Source organism: Cydia fagiglandana, chromosome 18, assembly GCF_963556715.1.
Source record: "Cydia fagiglandana chromosome 18, ilCydFagi1.1, whole genome shotgun sequence".
NCBI classification, from domain to species: Eukaryota; Metazoa; Arthropoda; class Insecta; order Lepidoptera; family Tortricidae; genus Cydia; species Cydia fagiglandana.
In genome coordinates this window covers 12,876,323-12,902,570 of record NC_085949.1, presented here as the reverse complement: position 1 = coordinate 12,902,570, position 26,248 = coordinate 12,876,323, and the positions used below count along the sequence as shown (strand labels likewise).

Genomic DNA, 26,248 nt, shown 5'->3' with positions numbered 1-26,248 from the left:
TGTACGAGTAGTGCTCCGTAGCAGACATTGTTCACGAATCAGTTATGGGATTATTTCGGATTTTTTTACATGTAAATCGGTTACTATCGTTTTTCTCACAGAATGTTGGAGGTAGATAGCTAAATATTTGGAACAGTTATTATTCATTGTTAGAGAATTCCAGCTAACTGTTATAGCAAACTACTAGCTATAACAATTTCGACGACCGGTCTGGCCTAGTGGGTAGTGACACTGCCTATGAAGCCGATGGTCCCGGGTTCGAATCCTGGTAAGGGCATTTATTTGTATGATGATACAGATATTTGTTCCTGAGTCATGGTTGTTTTCTATGTATTTCAATATTTATATATCGTTGTCTGAGTACCCACAACACAAGCTTTCTTGAGCTTACCGTGGGGCTTAGTCAATTTGTGTAAAAAATGTCCTATAAAAAAAAAACAATGCATTTATTAACTTCACAAATAAGTGAAAACTCAAAACAAAAGCTTAATTAAAGAAGTAAAAGGGAAAAAATATGTGCCACGGCGTTGATAATAAATTTAAAACATACTAATAATACTGCATCAAAAATCAACCAAAAATAAATAATACGTTCTTTATTACTCCGTAGGGCATGTTTATTGCAATCATTATTTCAACATGAAAGCTACGCCAAAACTTCGAAATAATCGTCGAAATACGTTTTGTTTTAGTTAAATTATCGTAAGAAGTATAAGAAAATATACTTACCTAAAAATTCTATTTTTGGGCAACCCTTTATATTTTGGCATTGTTTCCGTCAGTATCTAAGACGTCTTATTTTCAGATTTCAAATAAAAAACTTATTTAATAGCTGATAAGAATACGATTTACATTGTTTGTCATAATTTTTATTAGGTAGTCCCTGATAACGAACGAACATTTTCATGTTTTGAAAGCTAATTTTCTTTTCCATTTAACCTGCCTTCTGCAGATTTTATCTGTCATCGTGGTTGGAGTCTTTTTATCAGCAAATAGAGTTAAATGGCACATAGCAACGACGAACGCAGTAGAGAAACTACTAAATTGGACTAAAAAGTTGAGAAATCTTTTAAAGTAATGGGGAAAGCCGGTCGAAGTGTTTATGCCCTAGATGCCCTTTAAGCCAAATAGCATAGAACTCAACTAGAAAAAGGGGCAAGCTATGATGGCGCCATCTAGGCAAACCTTTGCCATTTGCCAATTCCATTGATAAGATAGATAAAAGATATTATTTATTCGTGACGTTCTCAAAACATGGACTATTGATTAATCCTCATTTTGGTGAAGGCTGGTTAAATATTAACTATAACACCAGGCTACAAGACGAGTCCATTGACAGTTTATTCATAAAAATTAAAAATCACCTCCATAGTTTTGACAGTAATACGTATAAATAATTGGAAGAATACCTAGCAAAAGCTACGATTCTCTGTTATTTTTAATAGCATAACAAAACCGACCGGACAATTCAAATATTACCAGAAGATTAAAAAGTTAGAAAAAATACAACTTAAATAAGAATTTAATCAAAATATCGTCAGCGGGATGTAGAAATCACCGTATTGTGATTAGCGACATCTACCGACTTATTAAGTAAGCTTTATACTGCGTATTCCGAGTGTCAAGCTTCACTATCTGGCGCACTGTCCCATCTCCGCCCGGATCTCGCCTCGACAGTTCATAATTAAAATGTCTACGGACCGTCATTAGCCAGAGCCGCATTTCACTCGTAATGACTAAATTGATTCCCTGTCGTCGCCTCATAAAATTTTCATCAAGATAAAAGTTTCGCGGTTTATTTGACGTTTTATTTATTTGGCTGAGGACAGGTTTGGAATGAATATGAACAGTTATAGGATACCTAGGAGGTGAAGATGTTTTTTTTCTATCTATATCAAATTTACAAATATATGTTTCTTATAATATATTCATCTTTCAATATAGACCTACATAGATTAGGCAGGAAGATATTATTGTATATTTTAGAGGTGGCAGGATGAAGGGCGTCACCATCATTTAAATGTCAACTATTTTGAGACACAGCTTCGCTATAAAGGGCTACGCAGTAGTTTGTAGCTGGCTCCACAATTAGACAAGATCACAAATATTTGAGTATTGTAGTCATAGATTAGGAATCCTCTAGACCGAGTTTAGAGCAATTATATAATGCAACCGATGATGCCAAAAATGCGGGGGTGCGCGGGACGAGGTAAGCGAAATCCCGTGCCGTGATTGGTCCGTTCAAAGACACGGACGTCACACAAAGACACTTTCGACTCGAACATGGAGTAAAATTACCGTATGCGTGGCAGAGGGGGTAGCGCAACTATGCTCAGTCTGGAGGTTGTTTTGTCTGTGATGATAAGTAACTATAGTTCGCTTGCCAGCAGCGCATTGTGCATATTATTATTAAAGCGTATCTACAAAAGGACTTTCACTTAATTTCGAAATATGCGTAAAAAAATTGAGTGCGTACATAGAGAAAAAATGTGATTTAGAAAAAAAAATATTTTTCTTTTTTACTTTATTTTTAATATAAATTATAAAACGGAAATCTGCCACTGCACACCCTGTATTAAACAATTGCAGCTCAGTTAGTATCATAACAATTCAAGCGTAATTCAACTTTGTCCACCAAAGTATTCTACGAACTTCCAACATAAATTGATTTTACTTTGATTAATTTGAAAACTTCACTGTATGTACTTACACGTAACATACAAGCTTTGATTGCTAAACGGAGTAGAACAACGGTGAACAAGTGAGCTGATATGTAGCTTCACTCACAAGAAAGTTTCTGCACAAGACAATGGATAGCTTGAGAAGAAGTTATAAGCATGTGCTTGTAATACTATCTTTGTAAAATTGAAACAGTTACGATTCAATTTTCCGGGGTTGACCCTTTAAAAAATAATTGGCCAAGCACGAAGTCAAGACTACGGTGTTCAGAGCACCGTACGACACATCCCTAGGTTGTTTTAAGTTTGGATACTAATACTAATTTATCCCATAGGTACATTTTATTGACTAGGAAATAAGAAGGTAATGTCTGGGAGCTCTGGGACCTTGGAGTTTGGACTTTTATTAATGTCCTCTGGGCTAGTATAGGTAATGTAGAAGTTACAAAGCTTCTACCTTAGATATATTTTTTAGAGATTAAAGATTTTATTTACCACCTTGTCGGGTTGATTGTATATCCATACCAAATTACAGCTTTCTAACACTAACAATCAACCTCATCTTGGAGGTGAAAAGAGGAAAAATCGTAAGTCCCATTTCGGCCAACCGAAATCAAGAACGTTTATATAATATAGGCCTAATACCGTTTATCTAAAACGTTTGGTGAAGGCACATTTCTAGTAGAAACAAATTATTATGAATTTCTCTGTAATTTGTACAAACCATTTCGTAAACTGACATTCCGCTAAACTGTTGTTTTTACATCTTACTAGCATCCATAACATATTGAAGTATGATATTCTTCCACTTGTCTGAACATTTTCATTATTATTGATTCTTTTTTTGTGAGATTGGCTTTTTCTGCCACGGCACTTTGCCAATTATTGATTTTTTCAAACACCAAAATAGTTGACAATTTAATATACGTCAGAGTTGACAGGCAACTTTGAGCATGAAAAACTAAATCCGTCAAAAATACTGGGTATACATACAACCTCATAATCTTTGATGTAGTCGCAATTGTTGTATTTTAAACTTGTAGACTGGGCAGGCACGGGCACGACTCAAAAAGGAATAATATTACAATTAAGTCTGTGATTCGGCATTTCTCGGTTTTTGACGTTAGGCTTGTTTCTGCCTCAAAATATAATTAACGTAAAGTATTAATCAATTTGCTCATGTTTCATATAAGTCACAGAAATAAGTACCTAATAATAAATGTCTAAGTTTTAGTACAAGTAGGGTAACTGCGTCAGGTTGCCGTCCAGTACCTGTTTCCGTCCACTTGGCGGAGTTGCTACAAAGAATTGCGTATAATTTGAATATAAACCTAACTTACCGGACAATTTTGGACTTATTGTACATCCGTTTTTAAAAGCAAAAATATTTTAGTATAACTGGAATTCATGAGTACCAAATCTTAACTGACATTTTTGTCACTCAAACAAGTTTGATCAAGATCGGCTTACTTTATATTTCGTCAACTTTACCTTTGTTTCCAAAAACTGTGAATTGTGAATTTTTTTTTTCGTCACAGAACAGTATCTAGTTGCTGCTCTCACCGATCGGTTCAAAAATATACATACTTTATACAATTAATACATAAATGTAATGGTACTTAATGAAAAGGAATAGGTATTGTTTCAACGAATCAGATACTCTCAGTAAAATCTATAGGTAGATGACGCCATAGCTGTTAATAAATATTGAATGACTTTATTATCTCTATTCGCTTTACTAACTCTATGTGCTCTAATGTGAAAAAAAAAACACAACGACAGTGAAGAACGGAATTCTGAATTTAAATTTGAACTGATAAACTCCAATAATAAATATGATTCTTACTGAGCACACTGCGATAGTCCATTGGTTGGAAAGCCCGTTCGAAATTTAAACTTATTTGCTTTATAATAAGGTTGCATTTTGCAGATCTTTTACTCTCTCATACTTATAGTAGGCTATTCAGAAAAAAAATGAAATATCTCACAAAAGTAAGTAAGTAGAATTAAACTTTGTATCAAAGACATAAGTCATAAATTTCAATGTCAAAGTTTTAAGTAAGGATCTTTCTAACTAAAACTACTTCTTAATATGAATGACCAGTGTAAGCATCAGTTAGCTAGCCCTAAGCAACCAAAGATCAGGCTGCAGTTTAAAAACTAATAAAGTTAGAGTTAACCTGATAATTTTCCCGCCGTCTCCATACTCGTTTTAGTTGGATATTGACTGGTCAGCTGCCTGTTAGCTATAGTTTTCCCGAAAATCGCCAGGACAGAGGTGAAAATTTTTGTATGAAAACTTGCAACTTTAAATGCATTTTTTATCGAAACTATTGCATTCTAAAATGAAGTCAAAATCAGTCCATCGACTCAATTTTTTGCAAGCTTTCTAATGGTACCTCACACGATTCTTACAATTGAAAATAAAATTCAGCCTACCCCTCTTAACCCCTAAATTTCCCCCTAAAATCAGAAATAAGCAGTTTCGACTTATTCACAGTGTTAGTGATGGTACCTGCCATAACTATTCCAAATTTCAGGTACCTACATCAAACGGTCTTTGAGAAAAACGCATTTAACCGATTTGCAAGACCGAAGTGATCCCATAAGAGCACCGTGAACAAAGTTTTGTACGGTGCTCTAAAAATATTAAGAAAGCTTTACTGATTTAGCATTAAAATATGTCGGTTTTGAATGATTCACGGTTACTTTCACTACACTTATATCGATGCATGTAACTGCGTCGAAATATCGGGAACTCGAAAACAATACAAAAGGTAATCACGGTCCATATTCCGGTCGATATAAGAGTATTAAAATATGTGTTTCATAATTTCAATGTCCTAACTTCAATGAATCGGATAACAATTTATTAAATAAAAAATATTTATAAAATATAAGACAGCCTGATATTTAACTTCTATTTGCAACAAAGACTCGACTTAGTATTGTTATGTATGGTATTCGTAAGATACATAAGAAAAAATAAAGAATAAAACTGAATCAGACAAAACACATGAAAAATCAAACAAAAAAAGCAAAACAGTCACACACATTAGTAACCTTACCTTAGTAAGGTTTTGATTTTGTTATTTGTTATATCTCTATCTAAATCTATGTTATATCTTGCGATTATGGGCGTTTTTTTAAAGATTAAACTCACCTATGACAGTGAGGCGTATCTGGAAATTTCTGGTAGGGGAGTTCTTGAAGTCGACACGACAGCGATAGGTCCCCTCGTCATCTAGAAAATCACAAATTAATTTACACAATTTTACCTTTTGGCGTTTAGGTTAGATTATACATGTGTTCTATTTACTTATTAACTTTTAGAATAGGAAAAGGCAAATAAGGTAAACGTACTGTTGCTCGACGCGGTCCCAGTACTCCCAGTACATGTCATCTTGAAAATTAAGTTATTGTCAATAGATGTGAGCAAGGTGTCATCTATTGGGCATTAACATGTCGAGCACTAGTACGTTTACCATATGTGAATACAAATGATCAATGTTTTACCTAGTTGAACGGAGCTGAGCGTAAGCGCCGCAGGCCGCGCCACTGTGGCGAAATACGCGCGCGGCCCGAAGCTGTGCGGATCCGACCATTGGAGGGCCTTGTTGAACGAGCGGCCGCGAACGTCGAAGCTGAGAAAAAAAGCATTGAATTTAAACTAGTCTATTAATAAATTAAACCCAAAGATGAGGGTTAAAGCTTTTAGGTAAGTACAAGCTCTGAATTTAAATGAAGCCTGCAGTCAAGCCTAAGATGGCTGACGAGATGACGACATGGCGTAATGCGTCTGTGTTAGCAGATTTGAAAAAAAAGCCTACGCTCTCCAAATGGGTTATCGAAATTTCGCTCAAATTCGATGAATCAATCAATCACTTCCTTTTTGCTTACGCGTTAGTAAGGCTCGGTATAATATATCTTTTTTGAGAAAACACATCGCAAAATAATGATCTTGCTTTACGCGTGTAACTACTTAAACGTTTATCTATAGTTGTCAATGTATACTTGGTCAAGCAGATCTTGTCAGTAAAAAAAGGCGGCAAATTTGAAAAATGTATGCGCGAAGGGATATCGTCGCATAGAAAATTAGAATTTCGCGCCTTTTTTTACTGACAAGATTTGCTTGACCAGCTATAGTATGTACCTAGTAACAGTCTTACCTATGTAGATAAAGAATAAATGTATCTGTCTAATGACTAAAATAATTTATAATTATTTTTATTATTTACTTTGATATTATTTTTATGCAGCTTAATTTCAATTTCTTGGTAAAAAATAATAATTTTAATATTTTACTTGGGCGAAGTAGGGTACCAACGGCGAAGTGAGGGTTCCTTACGGTCGATATTATTGCCAACCCTGATTTTCAATTAATTTCAACATACATAACGGTTGATAACGGGGTTTGCTTAGAACTAAGAAAATCAGTGCCTGTATTTTTATTTATTTGTAACAAATGTCAAGTCCAAGGAGTAACATTTTCGAAAATCCTAACACAATAAAACACCTTCAATTTGAAAAAGTAAGAAAGGCTTTTGTGTCCCAAGCTTGCACGTGGCAAACTAAGATTTTAAGACCCTGGAGTCAGCATTAAAAATGTCAGCGTAAAGCGTTCCAATATGTGAGCTCAACTATATTGTCAGGGGATGAAAGTTTCACGCATTTGAGACTTCTTTTTTGTTTTCATATAAAATGTTGAAAACAAGCGAAAGATGCGAGTTGTTCGCATTAGGAACTATAATTTTCTGAAGAGCGAGTGCGGTTATGCCAGTGTAATTATTAGTTATATTCTTCGTCGATCAATCAATCAATCAAATTTTTATTTGCTATAAGCCTGTGCTTCTATATCTATTGTTGTGACTTATTATTATAAAATAAGTCACAACAATAGATATACAAATAATAACACAAGTAAAACAAACAAACAGAAGAAAAAAAAAACAGTAGATATACAATTTCAATATGAGTGGAAAATGTCACGTTAATTTAATACATTTGTAAAATATTCGTCGATAGAATAATATGGCCTATTTATAAAATATTCTTTCACTTTAATTGTCGAATAATTTCATATCGTCACAGTCCCTTAGATCTTTGGTCAACTTATTATAATAATATACTTTAATTGCATTATTACATTAACTTTTGTTGAAGTGAGCATAGTGCATGTTGTGTTTTGTTCAATTTATGATATACTCGAACATATTTTGTGTAGAATTTAAGGTGAAATTGCCCGTCTGTTAAGCAATATTTAATAAGGAATAAGTTAGTCAAAGTATTTCTGCCGAAGGTACCTGTTACTCTAGGAGCCGCTTACTCGTAAAATTCACATTTTAGTTCCATTTCATTGAATGTTATTTATATGAGCTTTGTTGCTGCGCCTGCAGTTTGTCATCGGCGTGACATTTTAAACCCTAACAGCTTGCAGTCGGTTTTAGTCTAGGCTGCTCGAGTGTACATATATCACGTTGTGGACTAAAAATATAATTTTACAAGCTTTAAGAGTCACGAACTTAACCGCCGCCATACAGTTAAATTTACGCTCTAATTTTAAAAGGACAAGGCCCATATAAATACCTTACAACATACATAATTATGTATTTTATAAACTTAAAACTAAACACTATTTATGGTAACATTCCATTTCTAACCGCAGCTGCACTACCGGTACTGAACGCGTCGCTGTCATTGTCAATTTCCATAGTAAAATGAACAGTAGTGCAGCTGTCGTTGGAAATGGACTGTCACCTTTATGGTAACATTCCATTTCTCACTGCAGCTGCACTACCGGTACTGAACGCGTCGCCGTCATTGTCAATTTCCATAGTAAAATGAGCAGTAGTACAGCTGTCGTTGGAAATGGACTGTCACCTTTAGTCGGAAAAACGGCGTTAGCTATGCGGCAACGGCTATTTAGGCAGCGTCGGTGTATAGTCGAAATAAGTATTTGACATTAACATTCAAGTAACACATCTATGACTGTCAGATACTAGTTTTCGTTGCTAAGATTTGTAATAGGTACAAAGAAAACCCAAAGTTAAGGCTAGTGCTTTATTTCTAATAAGATAATTATGAAATATAATTTGTTAAAATTAAACAATATTAATAAATTTAGTTAATATACTTAAAATTTGTTAGAGTTGGACCAAGATACGCAGTGAAAGTTTTAAACGTCAAACTTCTATCTTCTTCTATAAAATTATTATAAAATTATAAATAACACTTGCACTGCGTATGCTATCAAAATCGTTGCAGACTTTTCTTCGTCTAACTTTAGCGCCTTTAATAGTTTAGACAAAAAAGCTATCCCGCACTGAGAGAAAAGGATAACAAAAACACACTTAGAATTACAAAAATAAACTTAATCCGGGGACAAGGAGAGTCAACTAATAGGAACAAATTGACTTTTGCAATTTCTACTAGTTCTTGCAATTTCTATTATCTGTTTGTTGAAATTTGATTTAGGATTACTGAGCTGTTTGTAGAAATAAATAAACTTTACAGAAATAGTGAAACGTCTATAATTATTACTAAACTTCATTTTTTCCCCCAGTACAGAACTGTTTTTTGATTCCTGGTTTAGTTTACTAATGATTTTTCTCTCAGTGTGTTATGTCACTATCGCAATTCCGTTCCAAGTGTGTAACATTAGGAAAAGGCGAAAGTGACAGGATAGTAAAATGACCTACTTTAGCCGGCTGTAGACGTGACATGGGTAGAGGTCATGGGTGAGTGTGAGAGAGAGGAACACGTGTCACGGGTGTGAGTCACAATCTGAGATTGCTGTCTCGTGGTCTTGAGTGCGAGACGGATTAGTTTTGCTATAGTGGTATGGCACACTGCGTAAAAATTTGGATTAAAATAAAAAGTTAAGTATGTAATGTGCTAGCAGTCCTGTCGGAGTCTTTTTTTTTGTATGTTTTTCTACCACTTGCTATGTGAAATTAGCTAGAGAGAATAGTTATTCTTGTTTATAAAGTATTAAATCCATTTGTTAAATAGTAAAATACGAGTGAATTTCGGAAAATGAAGATTGGTGAATTTCAAAAGTAATTGTTATAAAGATTATCCTTAATACTACAGAAAAAATATATTTTTCTAAAACAGATAAACCGTTACTCGCAATTTTTCAAAGTGCCGCTTAAGGCTACATCATCCGTCACAAAAGATAACACTATAAATAATCGGCCAATGACCAACCACAAATTGTTGCCCCGTCACCCCACTTTGTATTATCTCCCAAAAATAATACACCCCAAAATAGGGGAGAGTTTTCTTAAAATTGCAAAGTCACGTCAACAAAGCCTCTTCTATTTACGGCGTAACTAATAGAATCAACGCCCAGGCCCAACCGGGTTTAATAAAAGCCCGTAAATTGTCACATGGTCCCTAAAATTAATTTTCCTCTAAAAAAAACTGTCAAATTCTAGAATAAAAGAACGACCCGACCGAAGTTTTTCAATTTCCGGACAGGCAACATTTTTCTCAATTTTCCGACCTCCATCCTAATTTATACAGCAAGAAGCTTTGAGAGAGATGATTTGATTGTACACCCCTGCTGTTTCCAGGTAAATTTAACAATTTAAGCAAGCTTTTTATGACGGCATTATCCCCGCAAAGCGTTCGTTGCTCTGCCGGTTATTGCGTTCGAGATACTCATAATTGCAATTCCAGATAATCGTTGCCTCAGTAAACAGAATACAGTCGATGATTTAAATTCTCCGCGGCTGCACGGAGTATAAAATTACTTCGTTCGGGTTATTCACGTGAAAAGGTATACTAATACGTCAAAGGCTAAACAAAACTCGTTATCATGAAATCTTCTACAGAATAGCTATGAGTACAGTGGCGTTCAAAAGTGCATGGATAGATGTCGACCGTAATGCCTTAACATTACGGTTGAAACATGTCCATGCACTTTTGAACGCCAGTCTACATAAATTCTCAAAAATTCACTGTATACAGTGCGCAACCGACGCGTCAGATAGATAGTAACCAATCGTAACCAAATTTGGAAATCTAAATGATTATGAAATTATCTGTGTCGGACCGTTTTGCTTTTTTGGCTAATTGATATCAGTTTTGAATACGACGCCTCTCATTGCGGCATAGTCAATGAGGCCATTTTGGCCATTTTTGAAGGGATCTAGCGCCTTAAAAAACAAAAATAACAAAAAACGCAAAACGGTCCGACACAGATATTGACAATATTAATCTGTGTTGAAAAAATCATTGCTCTAGCATCAAAACCCACGGAGGAAACAGTCGAGTACGTTTGTATGAAGAAATAACCACTCCTGGTTGGCTCTTAATAGGGTCAAGTTTACACTTTTCAGAATACAGTACTGAGAAGGTTTGCCATTACCACTACAGCCTTCTTAGTCGTACGGTGACTAGCAGTAGATTTATTTAAATTTAGAACTGACAGTTACTGTCAGATAGAATACCTACATAGCTCCGAATGTTGCGAAATTTTAGCTCAATCAGACACCCGAAAGTCGAAAGTGGTTCAAATTTAAGTTACAAGATTTGAAGCACCATAGGTACAAAGAGATATAGATTAGTTAAGTATATACGCTGCGAAGCTAAATAAAATTGTGTAAAAAATACACGACTTATAACTGTTTCATACATAGTTGTTGATCGAAACTGCGCTCCCCAATAGGATGCCCTCTACATTACCCTGGAAACTCCAGTCACGTGTGCCTACTTGAACTGAGACCCCACTTATCCATAAGCAGATTAGTACACCCTTCCGTAAAAACAATAATTATATTTCAGGAAGGTTTGTTTCAACATATGAAGGGATTCCTTTGATGGAATGAAGGCACAAAGTCTTTGTAAATCGCAGAAGGATATTGGCATTGACTCGACGTTCATTAAACAATACTTCGCAGTCTAAGTGGATTATCCCCAGTTTAGACTCGTTACGGTTTAGCGATTTGTTTATTTCTGGGCTTATTTCGATACTCTGTTTCGTAAGCCGTTCGACTGTTTTATTTTGAAAGACTGAGTAAAAGCTTGTTTGGTATAAAAAGGTCTGCAGGGTAAGTGCCTAAAGTTATTAATATTTTGGACGCCAATGACCGATATATCCGCACCGCAGGTTCGACGCCAGAGACCGATTAATCGGTCACAGACCACAGAGCAACATAGACCTACGTGCATATGCATAAAGTTCAATTTCAGTTTTGACACTTCGGTGACGTGGCGTCCAAGTGACAGCTTTTGTTTTTGACACGGCGTCGAAAAGGTTAAAGAATGAAAATAACTTTATACAGATAGGAGTCTCGAGAGTAAGTTACTGATTATTTATATTTGCTTCGATTAAAAGCCTGTATGTTACAAAATTCGTTGGGTGGACGACATCCGGAAAATTGCGGGTCACTGCTGGATGAGATTAGCTCAGGACCGGGACAAGTGGCGTACTAGAAGAGAGGCCTATGCTCAGCAGTGGGCGATAAAGGGCTGATATGATGATGTTACAAAATGACCGTTAAGTAAGTACCTACGTTCCGCGTACTTACCTTTATTTTTCTATAAAAACCGGGCAAGTGCGAGTCGGACTCGCGCACGAAGGGTTGGGTTCCGTACCATAATGCAAAAAAAAAAGCAAAAAAAAAACGGTCACCCATCCAAGTACTGACCACTCCCGACGTTGCTTAACTTTGGTCAAAAATCACGTTTGTTGTATGGGAGCCCCATTTAAATCTTTATTTTATTCTGTTTTTAGTACATATTTGTTATTATAGCGGCAACAGAAATACATCATCTGTGAAAATTTCAACTGTCTAGCTATCACGGTTCGTGAGATACAGCCTGGTGACAGACGGACGGACGGACGGACGGACGGACGGACAGCGAAGTCTTAGTAATAGGGTCCCGGTTTACCCTTTGGGTACGGAAAACTAAAAATGTCTTTGGTAAAAAGTCTTACGAAGAAGTTAATTGACATTGGTCTTCCATTTATTCTACGAACGCCCTCTACACAATTTGTTAACATTAAGTTCGGCCCAATTAAAAATAATCACGCCAAGACTTTAAAACACAAATTTGTACTTGCTTATGTCAATGGAAGAAGGTATACAATCGTATAAATATTTATTATTTCTGTACAGTCTTCGACTAACGAGTTCGTGACAAGTTCTTAAGTGTGTTTCGTTGTAGGTGTTTCTAAATGTTAATTGGATCCCGTGAAGCGATTTAACTTAAGGAATCAAACGTGTCACGGTATCTTCTATCTCATATGAAGTAGTGTGTTAGTAAGGGAGGGAGGTAGGCGAGGCAAGGTCCTGTCTAGTGATGTCGTGTTGGCATGATCAAGTTCCCGGGAATTTACTTCAAGATTGTGGTTTTATTTGAGTACTCACCTACTCATTATTCAATCAGCCATTTCCACGAAATCATTAGGATTTAGACGGCGCGCGAACTCGCATGCGATTTTAGTTACATTGCGGACTGTTGGTTACGTCCATTTCAACCGACCGATCAAAACCGAACCGAAAAAATGTAATAAAACTCGCATGCAAGTTCTCGCATCGTCTAAATGAGCCCTTACGGACTTGGGTAAGATTGAAAAAAGTGAATATAATGCTTGGCATTAGATTTCATGAAGTACATATAAGTAATGGCCAAGTACAGTCAATACTAAAAATCTATTTTTCTGTTTTCAAAAGTCGTGTAAAAAACACAAACGTAAGCTTTATAGCAAATTCGCTGGGGCTAAAAGGTTGGAAGGTCAGATGGCAGCCGCTTTCGTAAAAATTATAAGTGCCTACGTCAAATCATGGGATTAGTTGTCAAGCGGACCCCAGGCTCCCATGAGCCGTGGCAAAATGCCGGGATAACGCGAGGAAGAAGATCACACAAACGAACGAATTCCCTTACGTAAGTATGAACATTTTTAAGAAATATTCCTGCGCAATTTCTAGAGAATAATTCCCTCGGTACAGCACATCCCTATGTGCTGTACCGAGGGAATTATTCTCTAGAAATTTTGACCGACCTAACTCCCGTTCGTCCCGTTATCCGTGTGATATTTTATAAGAAATATTCCTGCAAAATCTCTCGAGAATAATTCCCTCGGTACAGCACATCCCTAGACCTACTTAGCTCCCGTTCGTCCCGTCATCCGTGTAAGGCGAACGGTTCATTAGGCCCGACTTAACGATATTTAAATACGCTTTCATGACGTATTTACAGGATAATTGCCTTCTTATCTAACAATTTACGCTCACTAGCGCTTCGTTACGGCAACTGGATTTACTCTGGAAGAGGGAATAGTTTTAACGGGATTATTTATGTTACGAAAGTCTGATTCGATGAGTCCGTTGGTTTTTGCTTTTCTTACGCTGCGGAGCTCATCGATCTCAAATAGAGAGTATTACTGCAATGTTCTGCCGCCAGGGTGCAGCACTAATTTGTATGTATAACACTTTTAAACTCTCGCGTTTCGTACACATATTTAATTATATAAACGAACGGATTCCCTTACGTAGGTACCTGTATAAGTATGATTTATTAAAGAAATATTCGTGCAAAATTTCTAGAGAATATTTCCCTCGGTACGGCACATCCCTAGACCTACCTAGCTCCCGTTCGTCCCGTCATCCATGTAAGGCGAACGGTTCATTAGGCCCGACTTAACGATATTTAAATACGCTTTCATGACGTATTTACAGGATAATTGCCTTCTTATCTAACAATTTACGCTCACTAGCGCTTCGTTACGGCAACTGGATTTACTCTGGAAGAGGGAATAGTTTTAACGGGATTATTTATGTTACGAAAGGCTGATTCGATGAGTCCATTGGTTTTTGCTTTTATTACGCTGCGGAGCTCATCGATCTCAAATTGAGTGAAGATTTTGAGAGTTCGAATCTTGCTTCGTGTGTATTCACTTATCATACATAATAGAGTTAGACCAAGAAAAGTCTGCAGCGATTATGATAGCCCACGCAGTGCAAGTGTTTTTTATATGTGATAGAAGTTTGATGTTTAAAATAACGCTTGCACTGCGTGGGCTGTCAAAATCGCTGCAGATTGTTCTTGGTCTAACTCTACTTGATTTGTCCAGGTGTCGCCGTTAACGGATACGTCTGGGAGGAAATCATCAACATCATTCACGTGTCAAAAGATTTTCGATTAAACTGAAAGAATACTGTGTACTGACTTTAGCAAAACTTTATTAAATTTCGAGATCAAGGATACATTTAAATTTTCACCAATGTAATTTACTAAATAAAAAAAAAATAAAAAAATTGAAATAATTATCAATTTCAAGCATAATCTTTCTGACCAACTTTATTACACTTCGTAGTAGTAGTAGTAGTAGTAGTAATCACTTTATTGTACACAACACAGGCTTACAAAAATAAATTACAGTAATGGAAGTACAAAGGCGAACTTATCCCTATAAGGGATCTCTACCCTATTCGTTATTCCTATATCTACCTATTTCATTGTTGTCTTTCGTATCGTTCAAATATATGTACGGATGTTTTACTAGAGATCATAGTTATCCTTTACAAAAACTAAGATGCAACTTTAACTAAAGACACAGAATAAATAATAGTACTCGGTACAGAAGACTCACTGTCTAACAAAACGCGTCTGTTACGATCAGCACAGATATGGCCGCTAGGTGGCGACAGCGCCACGCGCGGCTTATGGTTTTCCCCAAAATTGGGGTGGAACGGATGCACTTTTAGCTACCTGTAGCAAAGCGACGAAATCGCGGAGTGAGCCACGCCTGCTAAAGACGCAAATAAGACTAAATAGACACCAAATGAAGTACCTGTATATAGGCTTCCCGCCAGCCTTTCTGAACCAGAGCACCATGTACACTCGGTCTTCTCCGGCGTCCGGCGAAACGTCGCACGGTAGTGACGCCGTACGGCCCAATACCGCGTCCACATCCACCGTGGATACTGGAACAATATAAAATAAATACTTTATTTATTTGTATGTCTTTGACTATAGACTTTGACTATCACTTTGAGTAATGTCTGCCGATTCAAACTTTAAGATACGTCAATTAATAGATCTAGAAACGATGTGGATTAGATATGTCAGTGTCAAACGCAAAAGAGCCCCATCACATAATTCGACAAAGTTACTGGATTAATCAGAATATCTGTCGTAATTTCATAAGTAATAATCAAATAACCGTTGTCTTTATCTGTCACTTTGAATTATGTGTATTTGTAAAAAAAGGAATAAACATAATTATACTAAATCAGGCCCGTAAAGTTTTATGAATAAGGGGCTGTCCATAAATTATGTCATGGATTTTTGACGATTTTTGACCCCCCCCCCCCCTATAATCATCCAAAAATCATGCTTCAAATGACCCCATTTCCTCCTACTTCATGCTACCGTCATCCGATGCCCAGACTCCCCCCCAAATTGAAATGACGTAATTTATGAATAGCCCCTAAGGGCTTAACCTTTCTAAAAGCTCGCAAAAAATAAATAAGAGGTCATCACGGTGGTAAATAGGTATAAGTGAAAAAAATTAAAGACAGTTTCAATTAGAAATAAGTCCTCTCTAATGTGAGGACATTCAAAAACGGTTTTTTTTAATCTATCTGTTCCTTTTGTCTATAGGTAGTTGCTAGAAATAATTTGTCCATCGGATAAAAAAAAATATTCCGATGAGGGAAGTGCTTCAACCAAAGTGCTATAAAGAAGCAATCAAGGTACAATTAAGATTAATTTGGCGACGAAGTCAGGGCTACTGGTTTTATTCCATACAATTCTGAAAAAACGTATTACTTGTTTTTAAAGATAATCACACGTATTCGGGAAACGAGATAATCACAAGATCTAGAGACGATATAGAGATCAACTAGATTTACATTAGAGATCGACTAGATGTGACTTGGATATCTAAGTCATAACTTGTCGAAATCGTTCAAGAGGACCTCCAGAATCGCGGAAACGTCAAATTTGACATATCTATCTTACAAATATCTTTAAATTATCCATATCGTAACTTGTTGAGGTCTAGTAGAGATCTAATTCATTTCCCGAATTGAGCCGAATGTATTTATGAAACATCTGTAATAACAATGGTTTGCAACAATGAATGATTATGAATGAATATGTAGCGTAATTTGAATAATAGTTTTTAGTTATTAATGCTAAATAAATTTAATTATAAGCTTTATTATAAGCATACTCGTACATCGGGGTTTTTGGTGCGGGAATGATTTCGTGTATTAATAACTTTGTTTATTGTAAAATAACTACCAAACTATGAATTAAACGTAGGTAGCAAGGTCCAAATGTGCTTATAAATGTTAAATTAGTATCGTTTTTACAGTTTTTTTAAATAAATAAATAAGCTTATAAGTTATAAGCGTATTTAGTGATTAATAGGTATGTGAAATAAATTAAATTATAAGCTTATTCTAATTAATTTTAAGTATGTTTGTATCCCATAACTTATATGTTTTGGGTAATTGTCAATTAATTATAAAGGAATACCTCTCTCTATCTACTCTATTATAGCAGAAGGAGTTTATCTTTTCTACTTGCGGAAATATCATTTAGGGCTCTCTAAGTCATGTGGTGGTTATCTCTTCTCATGATGAGAATGATGAGAAGAGATGACCACCTCATGAGAATCTCATCACGTGGCCGAACCAGCGTAGTCACTTTGTCTCTCACACATTTTTCGGTTGAAAGTGATGATATTGGGTAGGCCCACGAGCACATATACAACTGGCCGGAGGAAGCACAAAATCGGGAATTATGGTTCACCATAATTGATGCTTTTGTGCTTCCTCCGGCCAGTTGTAAATCAAGGTGTCAAAGTCGTCTCGCCATCTTCAAGGAGAGGTCTTTGCCGAGCAGCAGTGGGACACTCAAGCAGGCTAAAAAAAGTGATAACATGACCTAAAGTTGTATAAAAATTAGATGAAAACTATTTCAAATTGTTGAAACAGAACGCTTCACGCCGGCTAGTTGTTTCGTTTCGTGATCGCACTCGCTGATAGTGTGGCTATTAAATTTCTTGTTTCCCAACTGTTTCAGAGATAGAAAGCTCCTGCGAGCGATGTGGGAGAAACGTACGATCTCAAATAAAACAAAAAAGTAGTAACGTATTACCAGTTATGTGCAGATAGTATCTTTTGGTTTTGGTTTAGCGAGCTCTTTTAAGATTGCTCAGTTTGCTGCGTTACGTTTGAATCAAGCTATTAGCAACTCTGCTAGTCTGTGTTGAATTCTAAGATTTATCTGGGTCATACGGCAATTAGGTACAGGCATATTGATGCTACTATTGAGTAGCGGATGAAACAACGTGCCAAAAGAATCGCCCAGCCTCTCTCTAAAGCTTGCATTTGAAAATATCTTTTACAGTCAATTTTTTGTTACATACTATATCTTTTATAACACTTTAAACTCTCACGTTTTGTACACATATTCAATTACACAAACGGGTCTACCGCGATATAATTTCATTGTTTTTACCTTTAATTCCGACGTTTCAGCTGAGTTGCACCAGCTGTGGTCACGGAAAGAACGGAGACGGAAAGAACGTCGGAATTAAAGGTAAAAACAATGAAATTATATCGCGGTAGACCCGTTTGTGTAATTGAATATACTATATCTTTTGGTGTACTTTCGTTTCGGCCAAATACATTTCGCCAAATTTCACTTCCCAACAAACTTATCGCAATAGTTTCATTTCCCAAAGGAACCTTTAGCAAAGTTACACTTTGCATATAATTTATTTGGTCAAATTATCATTTGGCATGATTTTACTTTGTCAAATGTTATTAGGACAAAAACTTATTTAGCAAACGTTTTTTATTGTCTAATATTATATTCCAAAAAGATGTTTGGTCAAAATTGTCACTTTGCAAATTTGACAAATAGGCATCTCTATTTAAATATGTACTTTTTGTTATGTTAATATCGGTACGTTAAATTCTACGTAATTTGGGTGGGTTGGGTTAGGTTTGAACTGCGAATCTCACAAAACGGAACTGCTATCAGAAAAGTGGGTTAGGTTAGGTTAGAACTGTGACCCTCACAGAATCGAAATGCTATTAGAAAAGTGGGTTAGGTTAGGTTAGAACTGCGGTCCTTACAGAAACGAAATTCTATGTACTAAACAAAAGGTCATCGAAGTGGATTAATTAATTTAATAGAATAACGAGATGTAAAAAATTTGCATGACATTTTAAACTAAAATGTGGTTTGAATATTGGTGGTTATTTACTATTTTTGGGTTACAATGATTACTTTGGTGTTATTTGCTTTAATAGAATAGCAAGATGTAACAAATTTGGTTGTCATTTTACATTAAAATGGAGTTTTAATTTTAGTGATCATTTACTACATATTTTTGGCAGTAAGAATGTTTTTTTTTGACGTTACATTTTACTATGTATATGTAATGATCAGTTAAATACTAGACAAATAAAATTCTGCAGCCTCCACTTTATTGGTATGTAAATTGTATGCCATGCAATATTTTGGGACATGTAAGTTATGCTTAATGATACATTTGACTAAATAATATTTGGTAAAATGAAACTTGTCCAAGTAATTATTTGCTAAACAATAACTTGCCAAAAAAGACTATTGCTAACTGAAAATTTGCGATAAGTTGTTTTGCCAAACATTTTTTTGGGAAATGATAATTTGGGAAACATAGTTTGGGATGTGATACTTTGGGAAACGATTTTGGCCCATTCGTTAGTAAACCATATCTTTTTTTAGGCTGTTGAAGAATCGTAAATACTTTTGACGCGTGATCAGATAATTTTGATGCTGATTATACATGTTCCTCACGTGGATATACCCAAAGTTAAGGGCTTAAAAGTATAATTTTGTTCTTAATTTTAAAGTTAGTTAAAATGTTAACATGCATAAAACTACGCAGAAAAATAATCTATTTGAAATATAGTTGATTTACTTACACGTACATAATAACATTAAATAAATAAATACACCACTTAAAACGTTATAGCTTATGTAAATAGGTAAAACTAGATAGAAATTTAATCTTATTACAAGATGGTTCGAGGGATCGAAATAAAAATACCTTATGAAATAAAATAAAAAGCTTTTTGAAAGAAGACGACAATCTTAAATAGAAAATTCACTTCATTAATCTTTATTGGTGTTACAGAAATAGGCGTTTTGAGTAAATGGAGGTATTATTAAACACTTACTCAAAATAAATGACCTCGCCAACAAATTAATATTGCTTAAACATTAATTCGTCAAAGGCACACCGCCTTTGTTCATTTGTCTTTTGTTTTTTCGATGGTTTTAGGCGTGAAAAATTCGCATTTTCTTATTTTACTCTGATTTAAATGGATATTTTATAATTCAATGATCTTTTGTGTCGCATTTTTAGAAAAGGATAAGATGTCAACGACCCTTCTCTCCATGGTTCTCTATCACTTTCATGTACCTATAGGTATTTAAAAACGCTTTAAAATTAGGTGGTTACATAACTCAAAGGAAAGGAGATGGTATATAATGCTGCGTTAACTGCGAAAGTTTGGTTAAGTCCTAATATAACTTTCCCACTTATTTCTAAAGCGAATTGCCGATTTAGTTGTGATTTTCTGTAAAAGTTTTTTTAATATTCATTATTAGCATTAGAAAAAGACTACCTACGCGATCTTGACGCGACTTTTAAATGAAAAACGCAACTAATACTTATAAAAGCAAAATAATGTAAATAATCGTATAAGTATGATTCATAATTGTTATATATTAGCCGTGACTTATTTTTCAAAAGTGTTTTGCAATAAAAAGACACGTCAAGATCGTTTACCTTTTCTCTAATGCTAAAGAAACGAACTATAATGTTTCAAAGACGTATGACGAATTTCTCCGCGAATTTCGTGTTTGTGTACCGTTAAAATGCTTTTTTTTATAATTCTTAGGCCTTTTTTGTCACCGCACACCATATTTTATGAACTTAGCGTGCGTGAGGCAGCTGAAATAATTATTATAAGTTTCTTTGTTTATAAGAAATGATTTCAGCATACAAGAAAACGGATTGTTTAAATCATATTGATAAGCTTTCCGTCAGACTCGCAAATAATAGTGTTTTTGTAAAATAAAAGTTGATTTCACTTTATCATAGATGTGAAAATATTCAAAACAATTTTTTTTTAAGGTTATAATCTACTAAATAAATTTATTATTGACAGTCAATCTTAAAATGTACTTAAATAATTTACATACAATGTCCTAACTTAAAATCTAAACATATTACTAATATACTATCTTACACTATCAGCCCCATTCCGACCCCCACCCAGCCCAAAAGTGCCAAAGATGCTAGCGGCATTACCGCGCTGGATGGCAAGCGATATCTGTTGGACTAGATAGGAGCCTGAACGGAGATCGCCTCCTCTGTCACGTAGACGCCAAAACAATTAACTTCTACTACATTTAGAACATACATGAATAAACTAAAACTATTTTTACTTACTTATTAGTCACTTAAGAGCAACCTTAAGAGTGAAAATGTAAACATGATAATATATTTGTTTTTGTATTTGTGATTTAAAAATTAAGAAATCATTTCGTATATTTAATTAAAATACATGGTCACCTAGCCCGTACCCATTAAATAATCTATTCATTAAAGTTGACTACAAAACAACGTATAGAAGCGTCACCTTTAAATCTTATTTCAGCTTCCGAAACTCATTCCCTCACCTTAAATGGCTTTGTAGACGCCTAAAGAACACTCGCTTGTTAACACCGCTGATAAAGTTTGCGTTATAAACAAAACAAGTTCAATGATTTATGCTCTACGTCCGAAACGCGAGCGAAAATTACCAAGTTTTCGTGAGAATATTACCAAGAATTTTCTAAAATTTTCTAAAGTGTCTCGCCTCGTCGTCGCCTGTATTCCGCTATTGTCTGAACGGCGAGCTTGCAGGGTTTAACTTTTGTATTGCTTTAAATATAAATTTTGCGAGCGTCTCGAGTTATAGCGTCACCTTGCTCAACAAGTTAAACAAATTTACCGCTGATATTTTGATTGTAATTAGCGTTGTCCTGTATAATTAATGAAGACAATGTATTTTGTCGAATAATATTGCCGTGAACGTAGTAATTTTTGGCAGGTGAAAAAACATTTTTGTGAGTTTGTAACGAAAATGAATACCTGGATGAAAATATTATGTATGTCGTATATATTTATATTCTACTTATGTAACATGAGTCGATGTCTTCATATTATATTTAGTGTGGGACTAGTTCGATTTATATAAGATTATCCCATACGTAATATTTCGCGAAATACGAAGCTATGTATAAACATCGTATTGTGTAAAAATATTTTTCATAATGTCAATATCCAGGGAGGAAAAAACCGGCCAAGTGCAAGTCGGATACGCACACCAAGGGTTCCGTACCATTACGCAAAATAATTCAAGAAATTCACGTTTGTTGTATGGAAGCCCCACTAATATATTTGACAGACAGACAGACGGACCGACATACAGACAGACGGACAGACATACAGACAGACAGATGGACGAACATGTAATAGAGTCGCGTTTTTACCCTTTGGCTACGGAACTCTAAAAAGCAACTACGCTAGGAGAAACGGTTGTCCACTATCCTCTTATATTCCTCGACAAAATGAAGCTTCTAAAACTGCAAAATCACTTTCCTAAACAACTGACGTAACTGCAAAACGCAACTAACAGAGCGTTTCAAGTATTTTCTACCAACAATTAGTTTGAACGGGTTATGGTTCCGCAATTCAATGTAGTGGGGTCGGCGCGAATTGGCTGCGGTCGTGGCGCGCGCTAGACGGTATAGAAGGGCTGCGTCCATAACTTTGCTATTACTTTACAGCCATGACAAGGATTAAATAACGCTACAGATTCACCACTTCTAGCTATGTTAGTTTTGCGTTGACTAAAACGGGAGTTATAATTTGTGCGAGTACTCGGAAATATAGATAATTAAATTTGTAAAACTGCAAAATCACTTTCCTAAACAACAAAACTGACGTAACTGCAAAACGCAACTAACAGAGCGTTTCAAGTATTTTCTACCAACAATTAGTTTGGACGGTTTATGGCTCCGTAATTCAATGTAGTGGGGTCGGCGCGAATTGGCTGCGGTCGTGGCGCGCGCTAGACGGTATAGAAGGGCTGCGTCCATAACTTTGCTATTACTTTACTGCCATGACAAGGATTAAATAACGCTACAGATTCACCACTTCTAGCTATGTTAGTTTTGCGTTGACAAAAACGAAGTTATAATTTGTGCGAGTACTCGGAAATATAGATAATTAAATTTGTAAGGCATATAGGTATTCAAATGTGGCGTAATTAAGTAGTTAAAACTACGTAAAGATGTGTCGAAGTAATTCAGAAAGTACTTTGTGTTTGTGTTAAACTATATTTCCTAGATTTTTCTAGATATAACATGTAAGGGCCTGCCTTGTTCAAGCACTGGTCATGAATTTTTATAAGACTTCGATGAAATTGCGCCTATTTTAGAAATATAGTATATCAAATTTTATAGAAATCTGACTGGGAAAAAATAGGACAAGTAAATAAAAACCATACCATATCTGCTGTTAGCATGTAATCTGTGGCTGCAGTGCGGCGTGTACAGAGCAGTTTCGAGAAGTCAAGAGTTCAGTCTGGTTTGGATTAATTGTAAGCCGGCGTTGTTTTCAACTGTTCACGAGATCCTAACAAGGTACGATAGTCTTGATAGGGTTTGTGGACTATCTAAGTATAGGTATGCGATTTAAGGATGACTCCCGTTAGACTGGGCCGTGTGCGGGCCGGAGCTCCCAGTGTATTGTTTTTTATGGAAAGCATCACGTGATCGCCTGCCATGTCATAGAAAAGTAAGCGCCGGAAGCTCCGCCCCGGATATGGCCCGGTCTAACGTGAGTCATCCTTTAGGTGAAAAAAAAAACAATTTGACCATATTGCTCCAGATACGTTGCTAGGAGCCATTTAAGATATGTAAATATTAAAATAAAGGGACTTGGTTTTATCCTCCTGAGTTCCTTTACAACTTTTACTAAGCCTGGGACTAAGCCAGATATCGCGAAAAAAATTGCTCACATTAATATGCCAGTAACGAGCGAGAAGAATATAGTCGCACCAATAAAAGTCTGCAGCGGATTTGATAACCCACGCAGTGCAAGTGTCATTTTAAACGTCAAACTTCTATGAAATTATGACGTATACATAACACTTATACTGCGTGGGCTATCAAATCCGCTGCAGACTTTTATTGGTGGCACTATAGTAAGTTACGTTTACGCCAGCATTTATGTCAGTGCCAAACTTAGAAAGAACTTTCCGTTTGTTTGGACTATGTTTATTTGGGTAAGAATAGAGCATAGCACTTTATTTAAGAGGTATTTTCAGAAACATAAAACATGAATGCATTGTTTTATGTTTCTGAAAATAGCTCCTAAAGATTATTTCGTGTGAAACATTTCCGGCAAAACAAAAAAATCAAGTTCATATTTTGTGCAGGAGAAATGTTATGCTACACCTTAAATATTGTATTTGTTTTCAGAAATAGTTTCAGTACTGAAATTCGCGTTCATTCTTGGGACATATTATCGTCCCCCGTTAACTTGAATTTGTTTCGCCTTCTCACTATCTGAAGGTTGTCTGGAAGAGATCGCTGTTTAGCGATAAGTCCGCCTGTTGTTACCTACATATTTGTACCTGTTCATACTTTTGTACCATTTCTTTTGTAGTGTGCATTAAGCATTTTATTATTATTCTTCTTTATTTATTTTTCTTCTTAAGTTAGGTTAATTATAATATGGATATAAAAGTAAAATATAAAAACACTTACAAACAATAAAAAAAAAATTATAAACACATTATAAAAAACCTAACCTAGGGTGCCGCCGGCAGCGGGGCAGTGCCCAAGCTGCCGGTGGTCAGGGCCGCAGAGTGAGGAAGCGACGTACTATACGCGCCGTGTCCAAAATTACCGCCTTCTGCATCTGACCCTTGATCCAACCACCTAGCGAGAGTCTCTCTAGGTGTTGGTCGAGACTCTTCGCTATGAGACCGTTCGCTGACACGACTATAGGAACAAGGATCGTCGAGTCAACATCCCACATGGCGGTTATCTCGTGAGCTAAGTCTAGGTACTTGCTGGACTTGTCCTTCTCGGCCTTCACGAGATTCTCATCATGGGGGATGGTGACGTCGACGAGCACGGCCCGGCGATGCGATCGATCTATCAGCACGATGTCAGGCTTATTGGCTACAATAGTCCTGTCAGTGATGATAGATCGATCCCAATAGAGCGTGGCACAACCAATTTCGAGAACTGGCGCAGGTGAGTACTTGTAGTACGGCACTTCACGGTCCACAAGGCCGTATAGGAGGGCAAGTTGCTGGTGAATAATTCTGGCTACGAGATTATTATTATTATTTGTATGTCTTTTCCATATTTCGGGACCATGGGGTCCCGGACCTTTGGGAGGCGTACGTGGGGCCGAAGCCAACAGCGCAGAGGCCCTTTAAGACACTTTAATCTAAAAGCAAGGGATACACATGGCGGATACCATCCCCGTACGCACAATGTGATACATCCGGAGATGGTCCCCGCCAGGTGCAAAGACTATTGCAGTGCAGCACTTTTGTGCTGCGATGGGAACTAAGGTCATGGGCTATAGATTTGAAAGTTGGATGGACTGGATAATGGGCTATGGGAGAGACTAGCGGACACCTGCCGTGACAATCAGTCTCAAAATTGTATAAGACAGGTGGTGACTCGCCAACTCATTGAGTGGGCCCCGCAATGGCCGCACGCACAGTGCGACAACAGGGCAACACTTTGGAGCGGCTGTGAGGTTGTCGAGAGGTGAGTCTGCGGTAGCCAGATCCCGGTAATCCGTTCAAGGGCCGCCGGCGTTATGACATTTTACACTTCCAACCTGGAGCATAGGTCCCGCACTTGCGACTCCACTCTGGCCGGCCAATCAAGGCAAGCACAGAGGTGAGGGCCAGATGACAGGGCCCTCTGGAATAGGGGTCCGCGGTGTCGCCACTCACCGTCAGCTCGCCACAAGCTGCCCCCGCGGGTTAATTATTATTCTTTATTTATTTATCGTCTTAGGTTAGGTATTTTTATAATATGAATATAAAAGTAAAATATAAAAACACTTACAAAACAATAAAAATACATATAAACACATTATAATTATTATTATTATTATCGTCGTCACAATGTACATAGTTTAGAATGGTTATGCCGTATATGAATGTCCTATTCCAGTCCAGAGATGTTTCGGAAGCAAAAATAAAAAAAAAATACATGAGATTTAGAAAAATGTAATTATGATGAACATATGAAAATATACAATAGGTGTAAAAAAATCAGTTTTAGATACAACAAATAAGATATACCTACATGTTTTATCAAAGTAAGCAGCGGCTTTGTGAAAGTTAAATTCTGTTTAATTTTTATTTACTCTGGAAATGTACTAGGGCTGAAAGTCAAGCAAATTAACTTACACAGTTATCCGCCCATTCTATTCGTGTATTGACCGTAGTGACCGTAGA

At 36.2% G+C, this 26,248-nt stretch overlaps 1 protein-coding gene across 1 annotated transcript in view; it reads right to left on the bottom strand.

Moving 5' to 3' along the window:
- Positions 1–26,248, bottom strand: part of LOC134673182 (hemicentin-1-like) — a 246,486-nt gene that overhangs the window by 56,661 nt on the left and 163,577 nt on the right. The window contains exons 3-5 of the mRNA XM_063531137.1: positions 15,484–15,616; positions 6,195–6,322; positions 5,842–5,922 (exon numbers count right to left, since the gene is read on the bottom strand). Of these exons, the coding sequence (XP_063387207.1) occupies positions 5,842–5,922; positions 6,195–6,322; positions 15,484–15,616 (342 nt within the window). The remainder of the gene's footprint in view (positions 1–5,841; positions 5,923–6,194; positions 6,323–15,483; positions 15,617–26,248) is intronic.